The sequence below is a fragment of the Oncorhynchus tshawytscha genome, linkage group LG10 (assembly GCF_018296145.1).
Source record: "Oncorhynchus tshawytscha isolate Ot180627B linkage group LG10, Otsh_v2.0, whole genome shotgun sequence".
In the NCBI taxonomy this organism is placed as follows: Eukaryota; Metazoa; Chordata; class Actinopteri; order Salmoniformes; family Salmonidae; genus Oncorhynchus; species Oncorhynchus tshawytscha.
The window spans coordinates 29272888-29298123 of record NC_056438.1 but is presented as its reverse complement, the minus strand read 5'-3'; the positions used below and the strand labels follow the sequence as shown (position 1 = coordinate 29298123).

The 25236-nt window shown below is 45.7% G+C and overlaps 1 protein-coding gene across 2 annotated transcripts in view; it reads right to left on the bottom strand.

The window, feature by feature from the left end:
• The window catches only part of LOC112260078 (metastasis-associated protein MTA2), a 32822-nt gene that overhangs the window by 5568 nt on the left and 2018 nt on the right, over window positions 1–25236 (bottom strand). Inside the window, exons 2-17 of one of the 2 annotated variants that reach the window (XM_024434899.2) lie at window positions 21352–21419; window positions 20634–20651; window positions 20309–20402; window positions 17110–17227; window positions 16547–16610; window positions 16144–16261; window positions 6565–6667; window positions 5950–6049; window positions 5526–5714; window positions 5177–5251; window positions 3946–4004; window positions 3760–3860; window positions 1485–1624; window positions 831–1059; window positions 613–702; window positions 244–365 (exon numbers count right to left, since the gene is read on the bottom strand). In XM_024434899.2, coding sequence (XP_024290667.1) covers window positions 244–365; window positions 613–702; window positions 831–1059; window positions 1485–1624; window positions 3760–3860; window positions 3946–4004; window positions 5177–5251; window positions 5526–5714; window positions 5950–6049; window positions 6565–6667; window positions 16144–16261; window positions 16547–16610; window positions 17110–17227; window positions 20309–20402; window positions 20634–20651; window positions 21352–21419 — 1688 coding nt within the window. The remainder of the gene's footprint in view (window positions 1–243; window positions 366–612; window positions 703–830; window positions 1060–1484; window positions 1625–3759; window positions 3861–3945; window positions 4005–5176; window positions 5252–5525; window positions 5715–5949; window positions 6050–6564; window positions 6668–16143; window positions 16262–16546; window positions 16611–17109; window positions 17228–20308; window positions 20403–20633; window positions 20652–21351; window positions 21420–25236) is intronic. The other variant, XM_024434900.2, reaches the window with a different exon arrangement.

Sequence of the window (25236 nt, the reverse complement as noted above, 5' to 3'; positions counted from 1 at the left end):
AGTCAGTGAATCTCCCATTGTAACGGAGGAACCAGAACCAGTTTGCTAGTCTCTCCCTCTCCACAGTCTGAGTAGCCTGGGACAAGAGACGCTATCCAAGGTTACAATAACAGAGGAAAGATAACAGGCCGTCTATACCAAACAAGAACCAGTCAGTGTCAAATATATGGTTTGACTGACAGATCGGGGAAGTCAAAATGGTGGTTGTGGTGTGTTTGTGTGTGAGGACTGAGGAGTACTCACGCTACTGTCAAAGGGCCTCTTCCCGAGCAGGCCTGATCCCCCGCGGGGCTGGTTGGCCTGGTTGCGGTTGATGGGTGTGGGAGCGCCTCTGGGGGCCTTCAGCTTGAGTGGAGCCTGGATGGCTAGGGAGAGGACAGGAGAGGCATAAATCACAAACCAAAATCAAGACACTTACAACAGGAAGGAGCCTAACTATTGCATTGAAGCTATAAAGAGTATCGAAAGAGAATTGACATAGAAGTACAAAAGAGGATTGTAGCGGAAAGCCACAGGCAAGTGTTTTGAGTCCCAATAGTTTACAATGCTATTTTGAGAAGTAATAAATAAAAAGATCTCTTAGGAGCTCTCTGGTGGTTGGTAGATTCTCACCCAGTTCCTTCACTATAGTGGCCAGCGGTGGTCGAGGGATAGAGCGGTTCTTTATAGGGGCCTTAGTTGCTTTAGGCAACCTTATCATACCTGAGGAAGAAAAGATGACGGTAAGCAGTGTGTGTGTGAAAATCACATGTCTAAGTGTGTGTGGGTGTCTACATATACACACCGTATACACACCGTGTGTGTGTGTATAAAGTATCTCCTCTACTCACACTCGGCCTTGACGGCGTTTGCATTGATGGAGGCGTAGGGGCGGCGTGCCGCGCGGCGGGGCTGCAGTATGTCAGTGCAGACGCGGCGGGCAATACGCGTCAGCTTGGTGGTCTGCAGGATGAATGTCTGCCGGTTCTTGGCCAGCAGCTTGGCGCGCCCCCCGCTCGTCGTGAACGGGGACAGGCCTTGCACCTCCTGGCGGGTCATGTGACCGCGCGGAGTGGACTCCTGAGGGGCCAAAAGAGTCAAGTTAACATATTGCAATATCATGACTGGTCAGACTGACTGTTTATGGTCCATTGCAATAGGGTCCGTGCTATCTGGGATCCTTGGGACGTCCCTACCCCCCATTGAAGTTGAAATGTAAAATGGTTAACTAAGGGTTATGGTAAGATTAAGGGTTAGCGTAGGGATGTCCGAAGGATTCCGGCTAGCACAGCCATCCCACTAGTCTAGTCTACAGTGGCTTCCTCTCCTCGTCTCCTGCCGCTGTAATGATCTGATAACACAGGGTAGGTGAAATCAACAAGGTGGATGCCCACCAGGGATTATGAAATGAAAATATGAACGCACTCTTCCCTGTCCAATGTATCACTTAAGGCTACGGAGATGAACCGAGGTTTAGGGAAGCTGGTTAGTGAAAGCAGACGTACCGAGACAGATCTTGCGGCGCCCTCTAGCTGTGTAGGGGTCTTCAGGCCTCCATACTTCTTCCAGTAGATCCAGCAGGAGGCACACAGTCTGCACTGCATGTTGGGAGGACCCCATGCGTACCACTGTGCTGACTGGGCAGCTGGAAGAGGCAAGGTGTTTGTATTAGCTCACAAGAAAAGTAACACTATTTGTATTGTCTATGGAGCCCCTGGCTCTGTCAATTAGACAATCGAAAGAATTTACACCAATATCTCCATTCGATGGATCACGCCAACGATATATCTCAATCCCTCCCAAAACACTTTGAAGATCATAGACAAATCCCGGTGGTGGACGCCAACAACAAAAATGTGTCACTGTCCCAATATTTTGAGCTCACTCTATCCCTTAATGTAAACTACGCTTTGGTCCGATTATTGCTCACACAATTTTCTATTTGGCGCAAAATGTTATAACAACGTAACTGGGAATCCGTACCCATGCCAATATCATGGACTGTATGGTTTGAAAACATTCCTAGATTTGAAAAACATTATCAGGCAACTCCTTTTTTACAACTTAGGTCTAGTATGCTGGCCTATGGAGTCCCACGGAAATCCCAACTACCGAACCATACAATAATTATCTGGGCTCCCAAAAGGACTGATCTCTATAATATATAAACTACTTTTGGAAAGCTCATATTCTGAGCAAGCGATGGTCCACAGATTTAAGTGAATATGAACAACCCTTTAACCACAGAAAATGCAAAATTATAACCATGGCATCACATAATCCGAACCATCAATTTACACATTTTAAGTTTGTTCACAGACTATTTAACAGCAAGAAACATTTTGCAATGAAATTGGCCCCAACTCCCCAACTGTTCACCGTGTCCCCTAACTCACACGATGTGAGAGTGCCCTGCAGTTAAATGCTTCTGGGACAAAATTACACCATTCATTCCCAAAGTGCATGAATGTAAATATTCAATACTTTGCATCTACTAATGCTACTTAACGATGATAGCGCCTTGAAAATCAATACGTCAGAGACTATTACTGCTGGCAGGCAGCACTGCTGCAAAAAGCAAAAATGATGTTGGCTCTTAGATGGCACTCACCTCACCAACTCCCAATTGCCAAGTGGATACAGTTAGTATTTGAAGTTATAACATACGAATGATCAAACAGTGCGAATGAATGGTGAGAGGCAAAAAAACAATTGAGGCCTGGACAAATATACTTGACTAAAGAATAATCTGAGCTAAAGCCCAATAAATAAAACAATCTATTAAGGCCAAACATGAAAATATATATGACACACACAAAGTAAACTAATTTAAATGTAACATGCAACATTTTTTTTTTTTTACTGAGATACAATTCATTTAAGGAATTCCGTCAATTTCAATGAATGAATTAGGTCCTAATCTATGGATTTCACATGACTGGGAATACAGATATGCATCTGTTGGTCACAGATACCGTAAAAAAAGGTTTTACTTGAGCGTCTTATTGCAAACAGGATGCATGTTTTGGAAACATTTTATTCTGTTCAGGATTCCTTCTTTTCACTCTGTCAATTAGGTTAGTATTGTTGAATAACTACAATGTTGTTGATCCATCCTCAGTTTTATTCTTTCACAGCAATTAAACTGTAGATTTTAAAGTCACCATCGGCCTCATGGTGAAATTCCTGAGTTGTTTCTTTCCTCTCCGGCAACTGAGTTAGGAAGGAGAGCTGTATCTTTGCAGTGACTGGGTGTATTGACAAACCATCCAAAGTGTAATTAATAATATCCGTTTGAAATTATGGGTGTATTGTGTGAAGGGCAGTGACAAAATTGAAATTCAATCCATTTTAAATTCAGAGTGTAAAAACAAAATATGGAAAAAGTCAAGGGTGTGAATTCTTTCTGAGGATAGTGTAAATGTACACATTTTTATCTGTTTTACATTCTTTGCTTTCAGACCCACAGAGAAGGGGTGGTATGGGATGGTTGCTGGAGAGGGGTGGGAAACATGGTTTCCAAGTGGTGGGGTGGGAGGAGGCTCACCTATGTTTTCTTTCTCTCTTTACACATACTTTTTGGCTCTGTGATGCAAGACAACTATTACATTATCTGAACGTGTGTATTGTGCGTGTAGCCCCGCCCAACAAGAAAATGAATAAAGATTTGTTCAATTTATTATTTTTTTTAAATTGCATGACGTAAAAGGTACATACATACACGCATTTATCAATATAGTGAGACAGAGAGAGAGACTTTCAAGACACACATGTACTCACTATGGCAGCTCTCGCAGCTCAGTCCTTTCTGGAAGCCAGCGGCCCCGTTCATGCCAGGCTTGTTACCAGGAGCCATGATCTGGTTGGGGTTGGGTTTGGTGCTGGAGGGAGGGGAAAATGTGTCATAATGGTATTTGACGCAAGGATAGTAATATTGAGGAGAATGCAGTTCAGACCGATACTCACTAGGTGGGGATGTACACCTGCTTCAGCTTGCTGTCTGCTTCTGCTGCCTTTAGTCGTTTCTGAAAGGATATAAACATTTGATACAATTAGCACAGGAATAGCAAGTAGGTTATTGGACCGGGTTGAGTGCTTCAAGTTCCTTGTTGTCCACATCACCGGGGCGGCAGGGTAGCCTAGTGGTTAGAGAGTTGGACTAGTAACCAAAAGGTTGCAAGTTCAAATCCCCGAGCTGACAAGGTAAAAATCTGTCGTTCTGCCCCTGAACAGGCAGTTAACCCACTGTTCCTAGGCCGTCATTGAAAATAAGAATTTGTTCTTAACTGACTTGCCTAGTTAAATAAAGGTAAAATAAAAATCACCAACAACGTCCAAGCACACCAAGACAGTCGTGAAGAGGGCACGACAAAACCTATTCCCGCTCAGGAGACTGAAAACATTTTGTTTGGGTCCTCAATTGCTTCTACAGCTGCACCATCGAGAGCATCCTGACTGGTTGCATCACTGCCTGGTATGGCAACTGCTCGGCCTCCGACTGCAAGGAACTACAGAGGGTAGTGCGTACGACCAAGTACATCACTGGGGCCAAGCTTCCTGCCATCCAGGACCTCTATACCAGGCAGGTGTATACCTCTATACCTCAGGTGTCGGAGGAAGGCCCTAAAAATTGTCAAAGACTCCAGTCACCCTAGTCAGACTATTCTCTCCGTTACCGCATGGCAAGTGGTACCGGAGCACCAAGTCTAGGTCCAAGAGGCTTCTAAACAACTTCTACACCCAAGCCATAAGACTCCTGAACAACTAATCAAATGACTATCTAGCCTATTTGCATTACCTGCGCCCCCCCCCACTTCTTTAACACCACCGCTACTCTGTTGTTATCTACTTTAGTCACTTTAAGACCTACATGTACATATTACCTCAACTAACTGGTGACCCTGCACATTGTACTGGTACCCCCCTGTATATAGTCTCACTATTGTTATTTTACTGCTACTCATTAATTACTTGTTACTTTTATTTCTTATTCTTGTCCATATTTTTTTAACTGCATTGTTGGTTAGGGGCTCGTAAATAAGCATTTCACTGTAAGGTCTACACCGGTTGTATTCAGCGCATGTGACTAATAATATTTGATAGGCGTGAATGAAACCACTATTTATACATCAGTGAAACAACTGATGAATACAAACCATGTCATATTGTCATTGAGAGGTGAGAGGAGGTGAATTACCTGTTGGATGTAGCGGTCAGTAGTCTTCCACATGTAGTAGAACTGGACCACACTGGCTAGTGACTTCCATGGTAACTAAAAAAAAAGAAGAGGTATAAACACCACACAAATCAGAATCACCAATGCCATCTGTGACCAGTAGAACATACACCATAGGTGCATATCATGACAACAAGGAAGGTGTTATGATATCCCCCCCCCCAAAAAGGTAGGGGCAAACGGAATCATTTTTGCTTTTCTTGGCTAAATGTTTTATAGCATTTTCCATTGTGTGCCCTAATGAACATGACCTTGGAGTCATGAATGAAGGACCGTAGGGGTGTCATTGAGATGAGTGTTCACTACTTACAAAGTCCTGGCGGATGTCGTTAAAGTCCTTGCCGTACTTCTCCAGGGCCTCCTCAAACAGCATGGCCTCCGAGGCACTCCACTCCTCCATCTCGTCACGGCAGAGGACCGGCCCGCCCTGCGGGACCAGCGTGGACATGGCCTTGGCTAGGTCGTAACCGTTCTTCTGCAGGGTGTCCATGGCATGGAACTAGAAGGGGGGGGGACGGGGGGGGGATTATGTCGTGGTGATTTTGGCACAGGTCGCATTATTCAGGTTTTTGTAAATATGTGATATTGCATATAGTATTAGATAAATATTACGATACAATGTACATTTCTGCTACTAATTACGGCAAGGTAGATGTCCGTTAGTTTAGGGGGTAGTGGAGCACTTGCTGACTGTCTCGTCACCATGGGACATGGACAAAGTGTGTGTGTCTCACCAGTGTGATGTCTCTGGAGGCTGCTGCAGCACTCATATGCAGGCTGGGTTGACGGATGGAGCTACTGCAGTCCAGGGCTCTGGCAAACGTCCCCACAGCACTGGAACACACACACACACACACACACACACACACACACACACACACATATACAACCATCAAATATCATAATTAGAATCTATGACAAACCCAGTACTGAAACACACATTAAACGTATTTTTGTCTGGGCATTTTGATACCCAATCAGATGGGGTTTAGTAAATGTGTCAATTTACATCATATGGCCACAAGATGGCACTCCAGCTTGATGTAATCAAGGAGTCTTTCGCTACAATGTCGATTCCCTCCAAAAACAGGGACAAACATGCTGTGTGTTTGACTGGGGTCCTCCTGCTACTACACTGCTTAGGCAAGATCATTCAAAGATGTCTACAGGAAATGACTGTGCTACAATTAAACCAAAAGGTGGACATCGAAACTCAAATCCGAATTTGCACCAAGCTCACGAGGCACCCTGACAACGTCCCGACGACAAGAACCTCCATAGCAACAGGGCCGGGTTGTAACGTAACCAGGGCAACCTGTGACAGATGAAGGGGGACAGGGGACACTCACCGAGCCACCACCAGGAACTGGTCAATCTGGGGGTCTTTGAGCTGGTTGTCAGGGTCCCAGACCTTGGTCTCCAGCTTTTCCTGGATACGGGTGTGTGTTTCACCTGTGAGGGACAATACCAATAGAACAACGATCAGACACGTTAACTAATGACACAGCAGATAGTGAAAGATACTGGTTGTGTGGCCCACTATTTGGGTACACACTGGTCTATGGCTATAACAAGATAGAGACTTGAGAGGAGAGGAAATGGTGAAAGAGGAGAGGGGGATAAGCAGAAGAGAAAAAAAATATGAATGAGCAGAGGATGCGAAAGGGGGACAGAAATTACAGCGTGTGCAGGCAGTCCAGACTACTCCTACGTAGTCTCCAGAGGATGAACAGCTATGTCCGTCTGGCCAGACAGAACCAGTGTCAGACACACAGGGGCTCGAACACCTTCCACAAAAAGTCAACCTTCAACTTAACACTGGCTACACTAGGGAACATAAAATAAGAGGGCAGCAGCTTACCATACCACCTGCCTGAAGGGCCCTATCCATGGGCGTATTCAGTGGGGAGCAAAATCTCCAATAAGAACATTTACAGTTATGAATCTAACTACTGTTCCCTGAAGGAGGGAACGAGGTATAACATACTACGGGGGACATACAATCATGCCCAAAGCTGGCTCAAAGGGCACCAAACTAGGAGGCTTCACCAGCTCCAAAAAGGTGTTATAGAAAACACATTTTCCCCTTAATACTTAGCCGAGAAACCTGAACTGTCATAGCACAACATAGGGAACCAGAACCTGCTACAACTTGGCTATTGCGTACTGACACGCTGCCACCGCACCCCAAGTCCAGACCCCACGGGTCCCAGAACAATACTTAACTTGAATGCCTGAAAATACAAAAAGGAACCACAAGTCCAATACAACACTTGTCATGACTTGGTAAAGCGCACACGCTCGCTACATAGCATCGACCAGAGTCGAGGAAACACGGCAGCTGAGGATCAAACCCACAGAAAACCTGCAGTAACCGGGAAACAGAGTACCCGCACACTGCCACAGCAGCCCAAGGTACAAACCCACAGGGAACTGTGGTAACCCTGATAAATGCACACTGTGTGCCACACATCAAGGCTCAACACCACAGGGAAGCTGTGGTAACCCAGACAAAATGCTGTCTAACGTCGACCAAGTCCATAGACCTAACCGGTTACAAAGGCCTCATACAGACACCTAAGGATTTCACTGAATCTGAAAAACTTGAAATCATGCACACTGCAGGAAACCAAGGCAGCCCAAGGCTAAATCCCACAGGGCAACTGTGGTAACCCGGATAAATATGCAACCTGCACGCTGCTCAACAGCCACTCCCGGACCCAGCCATAAGAACACTATGAGCCACACTGGAAGCAGTTACAGCCAAGCAATACAAAAACACATGGGTACAGTATGTGGGGAACCCCAACTCGCTGCAGCACAGATATCAACAATCGTCAAAGTCCCTGAACAATGCCAAAGAAGCCACCACACCCCTAGTAGAGAGTGAGCAAGCACACCGCTAGGCAACCCTTGCCCTTTGCTATACGCCAGGGAGATAGCCTCCATAATCCAATTAGAATGACACAGTTTATAAAGCACCCTACCCCAAGCTGGATTTGCGAAACGGACAAAAAAGCTGGTCACAAACACAGACATGCTTGTGCCTATCCAGACAGTGCATTTGGAAAGTATTACAACCCCTTGACTTTTCTACATTTTGTTACATTACAGGCTTATTCCAAAATGGATTAAAACATTCCCCTCCCCATCAATCTACACACAATACTCCATAATGACAAAGCAAAAACAGGATCTTTCAGAATGTATTAAAGAAAATGTATTAAAATATCACATTTACTTAAGTATTCTGACCCTTTACTCAGTACTTTGTTGAAGCACTTTTGGTGGCGATTACAGCCTTGGGTATGACGCTACAAGCTTGCCACACCCATTCCACACACATTCTTCTCTGAATATCCTCTCACGCTCGGTCATGTTGGATGGGGAACATCGCTTCACAGCTATTTTCAGGTCTTTCCAGAGATGTTCAATCGGGTTTAAGTCTGGGCTCTGGCTGGGCCACTCAACAAAGCCACTCCTGCATTGTCTTGGCTGTGTGCTTAGGGTCATTGTCCTGTTGGAAAGTGAACCCTCACCCGAGATCCTGAGTGCTCTGGAACAGGTTTTCATCAAGGATCTCTGTACCTTGCTCCATTCATCTTTCCCACAAACCTAGTATCCCAGTCCATGCCACTGAAAAACATCCCCAAAGCATCAGACCAGAGAATCTTTTACTTACAGTCAGAGTTCTTTAACTATCTTTTAGCAAACTCCAAGTAGACTGTCATGTGCCTTTTACTGAGGAGTGGTTTCAGTCTGGCCTGATTGGTGGAGTGCTGCAGAGATGGTTTTCAATCTTGAAGGTTCTCTGTCCACAGAGGAACTCTGGAGCTCTGTCAGAGCGACCATCGGGTTCTTGGTCACCTCCCTGACCAAGGCCCTTCTCCCCCGATTGCTCAGTTTGGCCAGGCAGCTAGCTCTAGGAAGAGTCTTGGAGGTTCCAAACTTCTTCCATTTAAGAATGATGGAGGCCACTGCATTCTTGGGGACCTTCAATGCTGCAGAAATTGTTTAGTACCCTTCCCCAGATCTGTGCCTCGACACAATCCTGTCTCGAAGCTCTACGGACAATTCCTTCGACCTTATGGCTAAGTTTTTGCTCTGACATGCACTGTCAACTGTGGGACCTTATATAGACAGGTGTGTGCCTTTCCAAAACATGTCCAATCAATTGAATATACCACAGGTGGACTCCAATCAAGTTGCAGAAACATCTCAAGGAGGATCAATGGAAACTGGATGCACCTGAGCTCAATTTCAAGTCTCATAGCAAAGGGTTTGAATACTTTCAGAATGCACTGTACGCGCGTAAAGCGTGCACTGGACACAGGCCATGCAACCTCTGTTCTTCACTGGAAGCAAACGGTGGTGGTGAGAAAGGAAAAGACCTGTAAGACATAGGCATAATGTTGGACGTTAGGACGCAACGTCACTTTGGAGTGCTTCCAACTTTGTGGCAACAGTTTGCGGAAGGCCCTTTCCTGTTTCAGCATGACAACGCCCCAATGCGAAATGGTCCATACAAAAAACGTTTGTTGAGATCGGTGTGGAAGAACTTGACTGGCCTGCACAGAGCCCTGACCTCAACCCCATCAAACACCTTTGGGATGTATTGGAACGCCGACTGCGAGCCAGGCCTAATCGCCCAACACCAGCACCCGACCTCACTAGTGCTCGTGGCTGAATGGAAGCAAGTCCTTGCAGCAATGTTCCAACATCTAGTGGAAATCCTTGCCAGAAGAGTAGAGTCTGTTATAGCAGCAAGGGGGACAAACTCCATATTAATGACCATCATTTTGGAATGAGGATGTTTGACAAGCAGGTGTCCACATACTTTTGGCCATAGTGTAAACCGGAAATGTGGAAAAAGAAAAGTCCTGCTCAAAAAGTGTCTATCATGTCTACCAAAGAGCACAGACAATGAGAAAATCCATCAACCTGACACCAACCCTCAAATGTGCACCACTTATGTACACAACTCTCGGTAAACCCTGTAGCCGTCAAATTCAGCCTTCAGGGGCCAAACACACAGAGCCGTTATCTGCGGTCGCGGGTGCCAAATCCTCCCGTGCGCCTGGGACAATAGATCCCGACTACATGCTGTCAGAGAGGCCGCGTCCCTCTGCCTGTTGATGTATGCCACCATCGTCCTGTTGTCAGACCTTACCAACACATGCTGGCCTTACAACATCGGAAGGAACCGTCTCAGCGCTAGCAAAACAGTCAGTAGCTCTAGATTGTTGATATGCAGAGCCCTTTGCGCTCTTGACCAAATCCCTCTTTCAGAGTAGCCCACACACAGAGCTCCCCCATCCCAGTAAGGATGAGCCTGTCAAACAGCAACAGCATTCGCCGGTCTCCCCAAGGATTCAAAACCCTTAGGCACGACAGGGATACCTTGAGTAATCCATGACAGTGGCGAGAAGCGGACAGACACGTAGCAATCACCCCTGAAACAGATGCCTCAGACATACCAGCGGCAATACAGCGATCATAGAGGCCAATCCGACCCAATAACCATAGGCACACGCGAAAAGCACGAGTGCCCCAGCTGAAAGCGTGCCAGACAGAGCCGGAACGCGAACAAAGAGCATGATTCAGAAGTGAGTCCAGAACGAGACCCAGAAACTAAATGTGTTGAGCCGTAGACAAACTACTTTCTTGTGATTCACTGTCAAGCCCAGAGACTGAATATGGGAAACCAGCGGAGCTCCGCTATGACCAGCCAATCATTCAGATAGGCCAATACTCTGATCCTCTGGCACCGCACCGGTGCCAAAGCCTCCTCCACCACCATAGAAAAGGTGAGGGGCGATAGGGAGAATGTATAGCATATGAAAATACGCGTCCTTCAGATCTTTATTTCAAATAATAACAGCATTTTCATTAGATTATGTTACTCTAGGCCAGGGGTAGTCAACAATTTATTTTTTGAATTTTTAAAAATATTTTTTTCAAGGGGTGGATCAGCTTTAAAATTGCATTACCCTACAAGGTCCAGAGCCTGCTGGTTTTCTATTCTACCTGATAATTGCACACACCTGGTGTCCCAGGTCTTAAATCAGTCCCTGATTAGAGGGCACAATGACAAAATGAAGTGGCACTGACTACGAGGTCCAGAGTTGAGTTTGAGGGCTGTAGGCTAGATGTAAAAACAAAAACACACTACAACCAAAAAAAAAAACAACCAAAACACTCCAATTCAAGAGTTCAATCAATTACAGTGCCTTGCGAAAGTATTCGGCCCCCTTGAACTTTGCGACCTTTTGCCACATTTCAGGCTTCAAATATAAAGATATAAAACTGTATTTTTTTGTGAAGAATCAACAACAAGTGGGACACAATCATGAAGTGGAACGACATTTATTGGATATTTCAAACTTTTTTAACAAATCAAAAACTGAAAACTTGTGCGTGCAAAATTATTCAGCCCCCGTAAGTTAATACTTTGTAGCGCCACCTTTTGCTGCGATTACAGCTGTAAGTCGCTTGGGGTATGTCTCTATCAGTTTTGCACATCGAGAGACTGACATTTTTTCCCATTCCTCCTTGCAAAACAGCTCGAGCTCAGTGAGGTTGGATGGAGAGCATTTGTGAACAGCAGTTTTCAGTTCTTTCACAGATTCTCGATTGGATTCAGGTCTGGACTTTGACTTGGCCATTCTAACACCTGGATATGTTTATTTTTGAACCATTCCATTGTAGATTTTGCTTTATGTTTTGGATCATTGTCTTGTTGGAAGACAAATCTCCGTCCCAGTCTCAGGTCTTTTGCAGACTCCATCAGGTTTTCTTCCAGAATGGTCCTGTATTTGGCTCCATCCATCTTCATCAATTTTAACCATCTTCCCTGTCCCTGCTGAAGAAAAGCAGGCCCAAACCATGATGCTGCCACCACCATGTTTGACAGTGGGGATGGCGTGTTCAGGGTGATGAGCTGTGTTGCTTTTACGCCAAACATAACGTTTTGCATTGTTGCCAAAAAGTTCAATTTTGGTTTCATCTGACCAGAGCACCTTCTTCCACATGTTTGGTGTGTCTCCCAGGTGGCTTGTGGCAAATTTTAAACAACACTTTGTATGGATATCTTTAAGAAATGGCTTTCTTCTTGCCACTCTTCCATAAAGGCCAGATTTGTGCAATATACGACTGATTGTTGTCCTATGGACAGAGTCTCCCACCTCAGCTGTAGATCTCTGCAGTTCATCCAGAGTGATCATGGGCCTCTTGGCTGCATCTCTGATCAGTCTTCTCCTTGTATGAGCTGAAAGTTTAGAGGGACAGCCAGGTCTTGGTAGATTTGCAGTGGTCTGATACTCCTTCCATTTCAATATTATCGCTTGCACAGTGCTCCTTGGGATGTTTAAAGCTTGGGAAATCTTTTTGTATCCAAATCCGGCTTTAAACTTCTTCACAACAGTATCTCGGACCTGCCTGGTGTGTTCCTTGTTCTTCATGATGCTCTCTGCGCTTTTAACGGACCTCTGAGACTATCACAGTGCAGGTGCATTTATACGGAGACTTGATTACACACAGGTGGATTGTATTTATCATCATTAGTCATTTAGGTCAACATTGGATCATTCAGAGATCCTCACTGAACTTCTGGAGAGAGTTTGCTGCACTGAAAGTAAAGGGGCTGAATAATTTTGCACGCCCAATTTTTCAGTTTTTGATTTGTTAAAAAAGTTTGAAATATCCAATAAATGTCGTTCCACTTCATGATTGTGTCCCACTTGTTGTTGATTCTTCACAAAAAAAAATACAGTTTTATATCTTTATGTTTGAAGCCTGAAATATGGAAAAAGGTCGCAAAGTTCAAGGGGGCCGAATACTTTCGCAAGGCACTGTATATTCATGGAGTGCCTTTGTTACAACTATGAAACAGAAAGGACATGTGCTGGAACACAGTCAAATATTTTTATAACAACAAAAAATAAATATACCCCAACCACCAAAATGTGCGGTCAAATTATGAAAACATCAGTAGCCTAAATACCATTATAAGCGCCAAGTGGCTTTGATAGATTGTGAAATTCAACACAAAAGCAATAATGGCATTTTAATTCATATAAGTGTCGATAATACAGCATTCAAAAACACTCAATTGTCTTCAGCTCATGCTTACATAGCGTGCGTCTTCACGCAACGGCATCAGTTGGATTTCATCTGGCTGTTTTCCCATGCCCTAACAGTTGCCTAACTTTTACTTGCATGACACACCTCTGTTTGTAGTGCATAATAGTCTCCATTTGTTTCTTGATTGTGTTCCCGTTGTCATTATTTAGCACCATTGTGGAGCACAATGGCTGTGCAGGTGCCTTATTTTGTTCAGCGGGAGGGAGCTCCCATCTCACTTTGTTCATGGTGCCAACCAGACTTATTTTTCTTTGCAAGTAAATTGTTTGCTAATGACAGTGAAGTTAAGAAATTGTCCATGGTGACATTTCTCCCCTTGCCAATGTAAGGCTCCACAACACATTCTCCAACACTCGCTCACCTGCTGCCCGGTGGATATTTTCCCAGATATTGAAAGGCATTCGGCATGTACAACTAACTACGCACGCTCTCACTGTGTAGCCTACCCCAAGTAGGTCAGAGTAGCCTACCCCAAGTAGGTCAGTGTAGCCTACCCCAAGTAGGTCAGAGTAGCCTACCCCAAGTAGGTCAGAGTAGCCTACCCCAAGTAGGTCAGAGTAGCCTACCCCAAGTAGGTCAGAGTAGCCTACCCCAAGTAGGTCAGTGTAGCCTACCCCAAGTAGGACAGTGTAGCCTACCCCAAGTAGGACAGTGTAGCCTACCCCAAGTAGGACAGTGTAGCCTACCCAAAGTAGGTCAGTGTAGTCTACCCAAAGTAGGTCAGTGTAGTCTACCCCAAGTAGGACAGTGTAGCCTACCCCAAGTAGGACAGTGGACAGTAGGACAGTGTAGCCTACCCCAAGTAGGACAGTGTAGCCTACCCCAAGTAGGACAGTGTAGCCTACCCCAAGTAGGACAGTGTAGCCTACCCCAAGTAGGACAGTGTAGCCTACCCCAAGTAGGACAGTGTAGCCTACCCAAAGTAGGTCAGTGTAGTCTACCCAAAGTAGGTCAGTGTAGCCTACCCCAAGTAGGTCAGAGTAGTCTGATAAGACTTCTTTGATTCGGTGGACTGATATAAAGGTACATACCATTTTAAGATTAGAATGGAGCAATACAATAGAGTGGCCCGCCTGGTTCTTCATTCACATTTGGTGATTAATAACTATGCATCATTTGCTTCCCCTCGCGCATCAACCCCCCTCCCCCCATCATACTTTACTTCATTTTATTAATCTGTTGTTGTGCGTGTGTGAAATTAGTTTTGCATAGTTAAGGATCAGTTTCAAAGCAGTTATGTGATTATCAGCTGGGCACTGCACTTAACTGTCGGAAGAATGAGCGGAGCAGGCCTTACTGTTGGGAGACGGAGGCGCAACGTGGGAAAACCAGTATTACGAGCCCTCCTAAAACTGGTTATGACTCCAGTTCTGTTTTGTCAAGGATGGAGGGGGACATGATAAAACTTTTTTTTTTGACACAGTAATAAATGACAGAGTAATAAATAACTGCTTTAACACACAAGTCCAGAATGGGACTCTCAGGGCTCTTGGGAACTATGAAGTACTGGGTGTAACAACCACTCTGTACTTCTGACACTGGGAACACCCGAATAGCCCTCTTTTGAAGTAGAGAGAGACGGAATCTCCTCTTAAGACAGTTGCTATGACCCCTGGGAACACTGACATAATGACGCCACGAAAAGGAGGATGCACAGTGCACAGACCGTACCCCCTCGTCACTGTCCTCATCACCCATGGTGAAACTGTGCATGCCCGCCACCGGATGGAGCACGCTCAAAGTATCCCATATATTATCTCCTGAAGGGGCAGAGCTCGTCACGGGGGAGAAAACACCAAAGTTGCATTCACCGCCAATGGTTCAGAACCTGTACTGATGTCATCCAATTCACACTGCAGAGCCAATCAGTGATTGAATATCATCCCCAGAATCCGGACTTTGAACACTGCCAGAGAAACCGGAACGAGCCTCACTCGGGATGACACCCCTATCAACTCCCACCACCCAACCTTCCGCACAAAGTCAGCCTCGACTTCCAAAAGGAAGTTGAACCCAGCCGGAGACAATGGTCAAACAAACCGGTCCAAGCGGAGGCCTCCTGAGCGTGTTTCCACCCCAAGCAAGAGGACAGCATTCGTGAGTATATTTATTTTTCATTGTGAAACAACGTGCCCTAGGGCACGGTCGGAGGTTCAAACTCAGCTGGCTAGCCTTTTTGAACTTTTACCACTGGCAATCAAACAAAAACCGATACCGAGATCCAAAACGTGCAACATCTAAAGGGGACAAATACTCTCTACCACTAACAGACACCTATGACGGGGCAGAATCTCATAGCCTTCATATTCTTGAAAAGTTTGTAAATTGCGTGATGCATCCTTCCTTCAGGCGAGCTGAAAAGCAAAGAATTTGGGAAATGGATGCGAGCCCCGGTATTATAGCCAGGAAAAAGGGGCTTCCTAGGGCGGGCTCGGCATCCATTGGCCCTTTGGGCGTGATTTCAGTTTGCTTCAGGTGAATAGGATTGGTCATTGACTCCCCATAGTATGTTATACCAAGTGATAGACTGAAAGGGAATACAAATGTCCCTTTTCCCCCCCATTCCAAAAATGTTCCTGTGTGCCCTACTGAACATGACCCATGTCTCACTACTCACTCATACACCATCATTTAGATGTGATAAAATACCTTCTTTCAACCCAGTACCTTAAGTGGGGTGCAACTTAACCCCAAGTGTATAGTCAGAGCACTATGACAACCACAACAGGATACAACGTGATAGCCCATTCCAAAAGGTCAGAGTTAAGCCAGGCCCCCCCACACACCTTCGGCGAGCTTGTCAGGGATCTCGGCCTGGTACTTGGAGCCTACGCGGATCTCTCCCTGGTCCGCCAGAAGGGTCTTCTGAACCGGGTCAAACACCAGCGAATAAAAGAAACACTCCTGGACAGAAAGATGAACAACAGATGTTAGGAATGGATTGAGTGGATACATTCTCAGCCAATAGACGCTATATTTCACTGCTTTATTGTATCAAAAAATATATTTTTGATACAATGGTCCTCACTCAAAAAAGGTAGTCCTAAAAAAATAAAAAAAGACCACTTTTAGCAGAACATGCACAACTCCTTTGCCATGAATTCCTCAACAGTGCAGTAGTCAATGTAATACGTGGGACAGACTTGCTGGTGATGAACAGTGACGCTTTGGAGAGAGACTGAAGCTCACCTCTTTCTCCAGGTACCCGGCGAGGACGTCCGTTTCGTTGAGGAGGGTGACGTTACATTTCCCTCTGGGGAGGGGAGAGAGGCGCCAGGAGAAGAGACAGAGTGAGGGTTATTCAGGAGGTCAAAACGGCACCCTGCAATAATCGGAACTGAGCTGCACCTAACCCTGCTGCTGTACCAAGCCTATATCCCCAATAAGGCACTGGAAAACAATAGAATGTCTGTGGAGATCCTGGGAAAGAACTTCAGAACAGGCAAAATCATTTCAACACAGTTAAATGATTGACAGTCATAATACCGCCACTTACTGTCTTTTAAAATCAGGAGCCTGAACAGTGGCGATTGTTCATGTTATAGAAAGGGACAGTTTGAACACAGTGGCTTAATGATTGTGAATGGGCCAGAGAGAATAACGTTCCAGGTTGAGAGTTAACTGTGCATATCAGTCCTGTCACATGACACCATATCCCGTCAGAGTTGAAAGGGTTGAACGGCAGCACCATTGTCTGCGGCTACCGCTATGAGGTGAGACCACCTCAGGGGGACACACACTCTCTCTCTTACCGTATGTGAGTTGCAGGTAGAGACTCAAACTGCCGAGAGAGGAAAAGCTCTCGGTGCTTCAGCTGGTGTTTCTGCTGTTCAGACACAGTGGGCTGCTTGGACTCCTCCTCAAAGTCTCCTATGAAACGCAGAACACAAAAAGACACATTAGCGACAAAGCACATTTCCCCAGTTAGATGGGTTCTAATAGTCGTGATCTGTTCAATCACACAATTCATATCAATATAACCAACTGAGAATTGTGGCTACGGGGAGAACGATCCAGCAGTGTATTGGTTTTGACATTTTCAAGTCTTAAATGACAGATATCGGTTAGAAATGAAGATGGGGAAACAGAACGAGGGGGATAAGGCTCAGAAAGTGAGTGACGGAACAGGGGATCCAACCGCTGCCGCCATGGGAATGTGTGGTCCAGGGGTGGAAGCACTGCCAATAGACCAGCCCCCGGCAGTATCTTTATTGAAATCAAACACGCTGAACAGCAAAGTGAAACTGACTATATACATTGTCCTTTTATCTACTGTGACAAGTCTATCATAACCTGTGACCTGGAACTTTAACTTGTAACTGTACTTATGTGTCATCAATACCAGACAATGAAAATAATTCCCTACTCGGAAGGACAAACTCTTCTGGTCTATTCTAGTGACCTACTATAGCCCCACTGAAGCTTTACAGTCAATGTAAACAAAGGACTGCATATAGCCTATATGACCTGGCAGGCAAAAATTAGTCCGTGTAGATAAAGAAACATTCCTTTTCCCCCGTATGGAAATTGTTTTTGTATTATATCTAGTTTTACACGACTAAAATTGCACATTCCTAATTTGAGGCGGGCAAGTCAGAAATGTGTGAGGTGGTGGTGGATTGAGCACTGAGGGGGGAGAGAACGAACTGGGCAGGACTATCGCTCCATCTCCACGGACTCCGCCCCTGCACTCAGCCACAGGAAACCCTGTCAGTAGAGGGGGGGCAGGACCTCAGGCCACACCTCTCTGTTAACCCCTCCTGCCACCCCTCAACCCCCGCCCCCTTCACCCTCCTTCCCTCCCCTTGTCCGGCAAGTCCCTGCCAGACCAAGTGGGAAACCCTGTGCGTCAAACCTGAGGCACCCATCCCCCCATCATGTATACACCCCCACCCACAAGAAAAAAATACATAAAAAAGAAAAGAAAAACAGGCACTCAAGGCACACCCACGTGCAGTGGAGCTCCAGCAGAGCAGTGAACACGCTCGCTCTCTCCCTCCACACACACACACACTTTCTTCCTTGACAAAGACACAAGGCAAGTCAGAGTTAACCCGTTGCGTGCCGTAGCCCTGTGGGACACACCGAGGGCCTTTTGTTCTGAGCAGCGTGCCTGGGCTGGGGACAAGCTAAGAGGAGGGTGGGCAATTGGGGGGGTGTGGTGGTAGAGGAAGAGAATAAAGGATTTGAATAAAGAAGAAGGGGGGGGTTACTGTTGGAGGGAGAGCGAGAGAGAGAGAGACTGGGAGAGAAGCCCAGGTCTTGTGTAACAGGACAGTGCCAAAGCGGTGGCTCGTGCTGCCGAGTGAGGCGGGAGCGAGGCGTTTTTCGGGCGCCCGAGCCAAAACGCAGGAGAGGGACGTACAGTAGCGCAGCATAACACAACAGCTGACAGTGTGTGTGTAGCGGGGAGTCAGATCAGAGTGAACCAGACAACTGGGCCAGGTCGCGAGGAGGGCTGGAGCTAGACTGGGCACTAGGGTCTCTACACCGGCCCAGCTGTGGCCATTTGTTTGCAACCCATCCTCAGCCTTCCTCGCTCTCTCGACTGGTTGCAGCCAGTTTCAGGGCCATCTTTGTGTTTCTCCACTGACCCCCCCAGGAGAGGTTAGATTGAATACCTCCGCAGCACACAGGGGCAGTTAACGCTAACACACCACGGTGACATTACCAATCAGCTAGCAGGGGCTCCAGGGCTGAGGGGGCAGGACAGGAGATCACCCAACTACCCAGCAACCCCCAGCCATCCCTGCCTCCTACTGGAGATCCTATCTCCTATTGTCGCTAAATGACTTTTTTTTATGACATTTTAGTCATTCAGCAAATAGAAGCTCTTATCCAGAGTAACTTGCAATAAGTAGGCTCTGTCATGAAACCAAACCGGAGGCACTGCACAGGCCTACAGGTAAAACATGGAATAAAATTTACATCCAGAGTCAAACAAATTAACTTTGTCAGCTAGATAGGTGTAGTAGTTAACATTATAAAATGCATTACAGATTGCTGGTAAATGCATCCATTTTGGGGTGTGGATCTGAATGTCTTGTCTGGAGCCCTGCCACTGCATGCAGCCCACTATGTTAGAGGACTGATTGTGTGTGTGTGTGTGTGTGTGTGTATAAATGAAGTCGATCAGGGCTCTAGGTAATCTGAGTATCATTAGCATCACAACACTACCTGGGCGGCCACTTCGCTCTCCATTTCCCCCACTCTGCAGCTCTTTCTCTGATCCCTGGGCATCTGCACAAATGCACCACTCAGGGCACTCTAGTGGGCGACCCCCTTTAACTGGAAACGTGTGTGATAAACACCGACACTCAAACCAATAGCCAGCCACTATTACTCCTACAACAACCAAGTACAGCACTATTCATGATAGAAAAACAACACACACAAAAAAAACAATTCCCCTCGTCCATTGTGAATGAATCCTACATTAGTATCAAACTCCTACTGGCAGCTGTAGTGGAACAGCACAACGCAGTAAGCACACTCTTACAGACGCTGTTCTGCTTCAGCTGGAGACAGACTGTCCGCCCCAAATGGCACCCTAGTCCCTATGTGGTGCACTCCCTATGGGTCCTGGTCAAAAGCAGCAAACTACATTAGGCTCCATTTGGGACGCAGGCAGAGCATCCCTCTGCTTAGAGCGAGTGCCAATTGCCTGCTGGTAGCGCAGAGGGAGATCCCAATCTGATTGGAACGCAACACAGTACTCATTCTGGATGGAGATAATAAACTGGTTTATACGAAAGAGACGTCTGCTCTAATAATGCTCTCCAATAACTTTACACAGACCGCACAGCATTAGAGTTTGGCATAGAGCAAAGAGTTGGCTCTCTCAAGTGGTTTGTGTAATAGGCCTCTTGATCTTTTTCTGAACACGGTGAAGGAGCAGAGCACCGATGGACTGCGATGAGACTACACGGACATAAAGGCTGTTGTACTCACTCGCGTTGCTGTCGGCCAGAGTGTTGAGGTTGCCCGAGATGTCCCGCCTCCGGAACAGACACACCACCTTGGCTTCCACGTTCCCATTGGCCGTCTGAGAGACATGTGCGACAAGAGTGGTCAGTCACTTCCGGCCAATACTTCGAATGATTGCCATATCACAATATTATTCTCTGAACGGCATGCCACATTCATAGATACGATTTCCCCATCTATGAATGGAAAAATCGGCCATTTTGAATTGAATCAAATGTATTGAATATATGCTAGAACTTAAACTGGGGCTGTAAGTGACGAGGGGTGACGCGAGACTCTCCATCATTACCATTGGATTAACCATGATCTGAAGAGAGGGAGAGAGAAACCACAAAACTGAGGCCTCAATGTTGGGCTCCTCATCTAATTCACACTCAAGGTAATGTCCGAAACGACACCCTATTCCCCATGTAGGGCACTGCTTTTGGCCAGGGCTCTTTCCAAAAGCGGCGCACTACGTAGGGAAGGGAATTTTCAGACGCAGCCTCAGTCATAATAATATCTATTATTGCCCCTCCTCCTCCACTTCCATTAGTGCTCAGAAGGACAGGGTTCTGCTAGTGGTGCTCGCCACAACCCCTTCCATTTAAGAGTGTTATATAAATGAGCTTAATCCTTTGACTGGGAAACAAGGCTGTGTCATACGCCACTATGCTACTGCTATAGCCAGCAGCATTACGTAATGGCTCTTGCACCAGCATCTTGTCACTACTGTAGTTGTCCTGGGCTGGCTAACGAAAGCACAATACATCGGGAAGAGGGTGGCAGGGGGGGGCAAGAAGATTGTGGTTAGAACCTGGGAGGTGTGTGTGAATCTCTCTCTCTGGGTGTGTGTGTGTTTTACCACCATCACCGCCCCAGTGTTGAAATGAGTTACAAACACACAGGCTCTCAGGTCAGATATGAAAAGCTTTACATTTACAAAATGGGGCTGTCAATGTCAGCGAGTTTTTATGTAAACGCTCCGAATCAGAGGGTAGGTGTGAAGGACAGATTATTGTACCAACCTTGTTGAGCTCTTCTATTCTGCGGATTAGGTAGGGGTTGCTGGAGGAATTCTCAAAGTACACGTAATCTGAAAGGGAAAGAAAAGTCTGAGTCATATGAATCATAAAAATCTGTAGCATTTCAATTCAGAGCATGACTTTGAACTTGACCTCTCCGGTTACTCTTAACACGTTCACAGGAGAATCATTGCAATGCGTCTGTGTGGAGACTGGACTCTGTCGGAGTCTTGGTACAGTCACTTATTGATATGACTAAGGGGAACCCACCACCACTAACAGCAGATGACGTCAACCACCACTCAGACAGGCTTTCACCAGGCAAAATCAATCCATCAAAAAGCCTACAGGTGCTTGGTGGGGAGAGCTAATAGCCTTGCACAACACACCCAGTCTGTGTCTGCCATTTCAAGGACAAGTGAGCCAATATTCACTCAGCCATCCTAGGCTACGCCAGACTACAGTACCACTATAAGATGACTTCTGTTTGCATGTGACATCTCGGGAATTTCCCTCATATCTCATGACATAATTAGAGATGCTGGTGTTACTGAAAAGAGACACCCCCTCAACAAAAAAAAATGGGAATTCAGTTAAAAGAACAAAAGCCCAGCACCTTCGCCTACTGTCTACAAAGATGGTGGACCTCAATCTCTTCCCCCACAGCCCATTGATAGTAGCCTATGACTGAAGTAGAGAAGTCTAAATAATAGGCTAATTAACTAATCACCCAGAAGAGAAGTCAGTCTTTGAAGACACACCAAAATTGTTTTGGTATGCCCAGTATTATAGGCCTTGGCTACTCATACGGTTTAGGTTACAATATCAAAAACACCTCGAAATTATTTCTTGCCAGTGATTAAGGCATGACAGGTGATATTTTGGCTCGCGTGGCCAATATTTTGGTTCTAGCAGTGTTTTGGAAGGGGAACCACACCAGTGTGTTTTAGGGGTCATTTGCAGGTCATTTGGCAAAAGCCAAAGGCCCTGTAACATAACTCTCAGCAAAATAACTGTCCTGATGAATCAACAGCTCTGTTCAACATAAATCTAGGAAATACAAGCAAATTATGTGACAATATCTATAACTATCGTGGAGACTGGACATTGTCTACACCAAGACATAGCCAGTCAAATCTGGATAATACAGAAAACATATTGAAAATGAGTGTCTACGAGCAATGCTGTCGCCTTGGATACGATCAGGGACACTAACCGTAAGGCGGACACCAACATTGGAATGCATCAGCAATCATATCTATTCTATAGAAGGAGAGTTACAGGATGTAGCCCAGGGGAAATTCCACGCAAGCGGGAGCAAAATAATATTTTCGGTATCTCAGAATGTTCTGGCAACTCTCACATAAAAAACTGGAAGGATGCTTTTTACATGCGTCTTATAAACCACTTTATTGAAAATCATGATGAAATTTGACATTTTAGGACAATTTAAAATTTTCCAATTTTTAGACAACAATCATCCCTACCAATTAAGTTTCTATGTGAGAATTGCCAGAACAATCAAGAGATACCAAAAATATTTTCCGCTCCTAGGTTAAAAGAACACGTCGTGGATGACGGGAGAAATTCCCCCGCTGCCATTATGTAACCACCGACACTGGCTCAAGAGAAAAGAAAAGACCGTACACAGCACTGTCACCCTCTTCTTTCCCGTCATCCATTCACCCCTCTTTCTCCATATTCATCGATGTTCGGCTCTCGGTCTTGCCCCAGCGGGACAAATGAAACCATGAAGCCCTCTCTCCACGCTTATGGGGGCACCGTGCCTGCCTGGATGAAAACGGTGGGAGACAGCAGACTAAAGTGGTGCCTCACGGATCAAAGGACCAGGGGCTTTTTGAATGGGGATCACAATCTGCCCTTCTGAAAAGACAACCTCAGCTCAGACACTCAGAGTCAGTCAGTCAGCATTAACCAGATGCCTACGATGTTCAATTTGTAGGTTAAACATTTCAATATGACCAATTGTTGTTTGAAGGACAAATAATCGCAGGAAGCGTAATATGCTTCTCGTCTATTGCAGTTACTGTACGGTGGCAGTTGTGTCGCAGTGTGTTAGGTGCTTGTGGGTGGATTCAGAGTAGTGAGTGGAGAGAGCCTTTAAAAAAATCTGAAGAACTGCCTAATTAGGTCTATACATTTATAATGACTTGCGGTGCCGTTAGGATCTGCCCTTTCATGAAGCAATGGATGCTCTATCGTTTTAGGATCACAGTCTTACCAGGTCATCTATTGCTACTTACAAAACACCCGTGGCAAGCACTAACAACATACAATCCATTAATAGCATGTTGCTGTTGAGACATTGGACTGAAACACGGGTGAGTGGATTTTCACCAATTCCATACACTTCTATAGGATGAACTCCCATGTAACCAAGCAAATGTCACAAAACAGTCAATACTACACAAGGGTCAGCCTGGGGCCCCGGGTCTCAATCTCACTGACCCTGCATTAGCCCCTTACACCCAGTAGCACTGATTCCTTCCATGAGCTATATACCCCGGACCACGCTGGGCCAATTGGGCACCGCACTATAGGACTCCCAATCACAGCCGGATGTGATACAGCCTGGATTCGAACCAGGGACTGTAGTGACACTTTTTGCACTGAGATGCAGTGCCTTAGACCGCTGCACCACTATATCAACAGGACCCGTATCCAGCCTGCCACTGTCTATTATCTATGGATAGTCACTTCACCCCTACCAACACGTACAAATTACCTCGACTAACCTGTACCCCCACATACAGCCCCGTTACGGTCATTTTATTGTGTTGCTTCTTATTTTATACTCTAGTTATTTAGTAAATATTTTTTAAACTGCGTTGTTGGTTAAGGGCTCGTAAGTAAACATTTCACGGTAAGGTCTACATCTGTTTTTCGGCCACATGTGACAAATAAAATGTTGATTTCAATGGGCTCCTCTGGCTATAAAGCAGGACCTAGCCCGAGACCAAGGCATTCAATTCAACTAATGGAGACAAGTAACAGCTTAAAACCCAATTCACCAGAAGGGACATCTTATGAGGTAAATACAGTAGCAAGCCTAAATCCAGCAGACTATCCAAGATCAGACAAAGTCCAGACAAAAGTGGCAAAGCTATGACACGCGGGACCCTCAGAAATAACCACAACTGAGCAAATAGAACATAGCGCCCTCATATTCAAATGAATAATTAGAGCACAATTTCATAGCCAACACACAATTTGTCAAGAGTGACACGTCATTTCATTACAGAGCAGAAACTCTACCACAGACATGGAGCAACACAGTCAGTAGCTGTGAGTCATTCAACTATTGAGGGAAGTAGCATGAAAACATATTTTCAAGGACTCTTAGCAGCCAAAAGAAGAGAGCAGTCGTGTATGGTCTGTCTCTACTGTTTGGGAGGATAACAGAATATGCTAAACACACCATTTTGATTATACAATGAAATTCGACAAGAACAAGTTTCCTTGACACACCACTGCATATTAGACTAGTGACCATATGTATAGCACGTCTCAGAGTAGGAGTGCCGATAAAGGATAAGTTCAACCTTTTAGTTCACAATTAATAAGATTGAATGGACAGGGGGGGGGGGCTGATTCTAGATCAGTACACCTACTCGGAAACACTGGCCCAGAGCTACCCAACTGGGTATTTATTTTGCTAGGCAGTGGTTCATGTGACCACCTTGACTGGAGCGAGGAAAATTGGCAAGAACATCACTTTCCTCAGCGGTGGAACAACAATAGATGTAATGGCTGCCTTGTGTGAGCGCTTTCTGGGAAGGTTCCCCCCAGGAGGGCGACGGTACACGGGTTAATAAGCATTTTGTCGCGCTCCGAGGTGCTAGGATGCAGTGCTGTGAGGGATTAGGC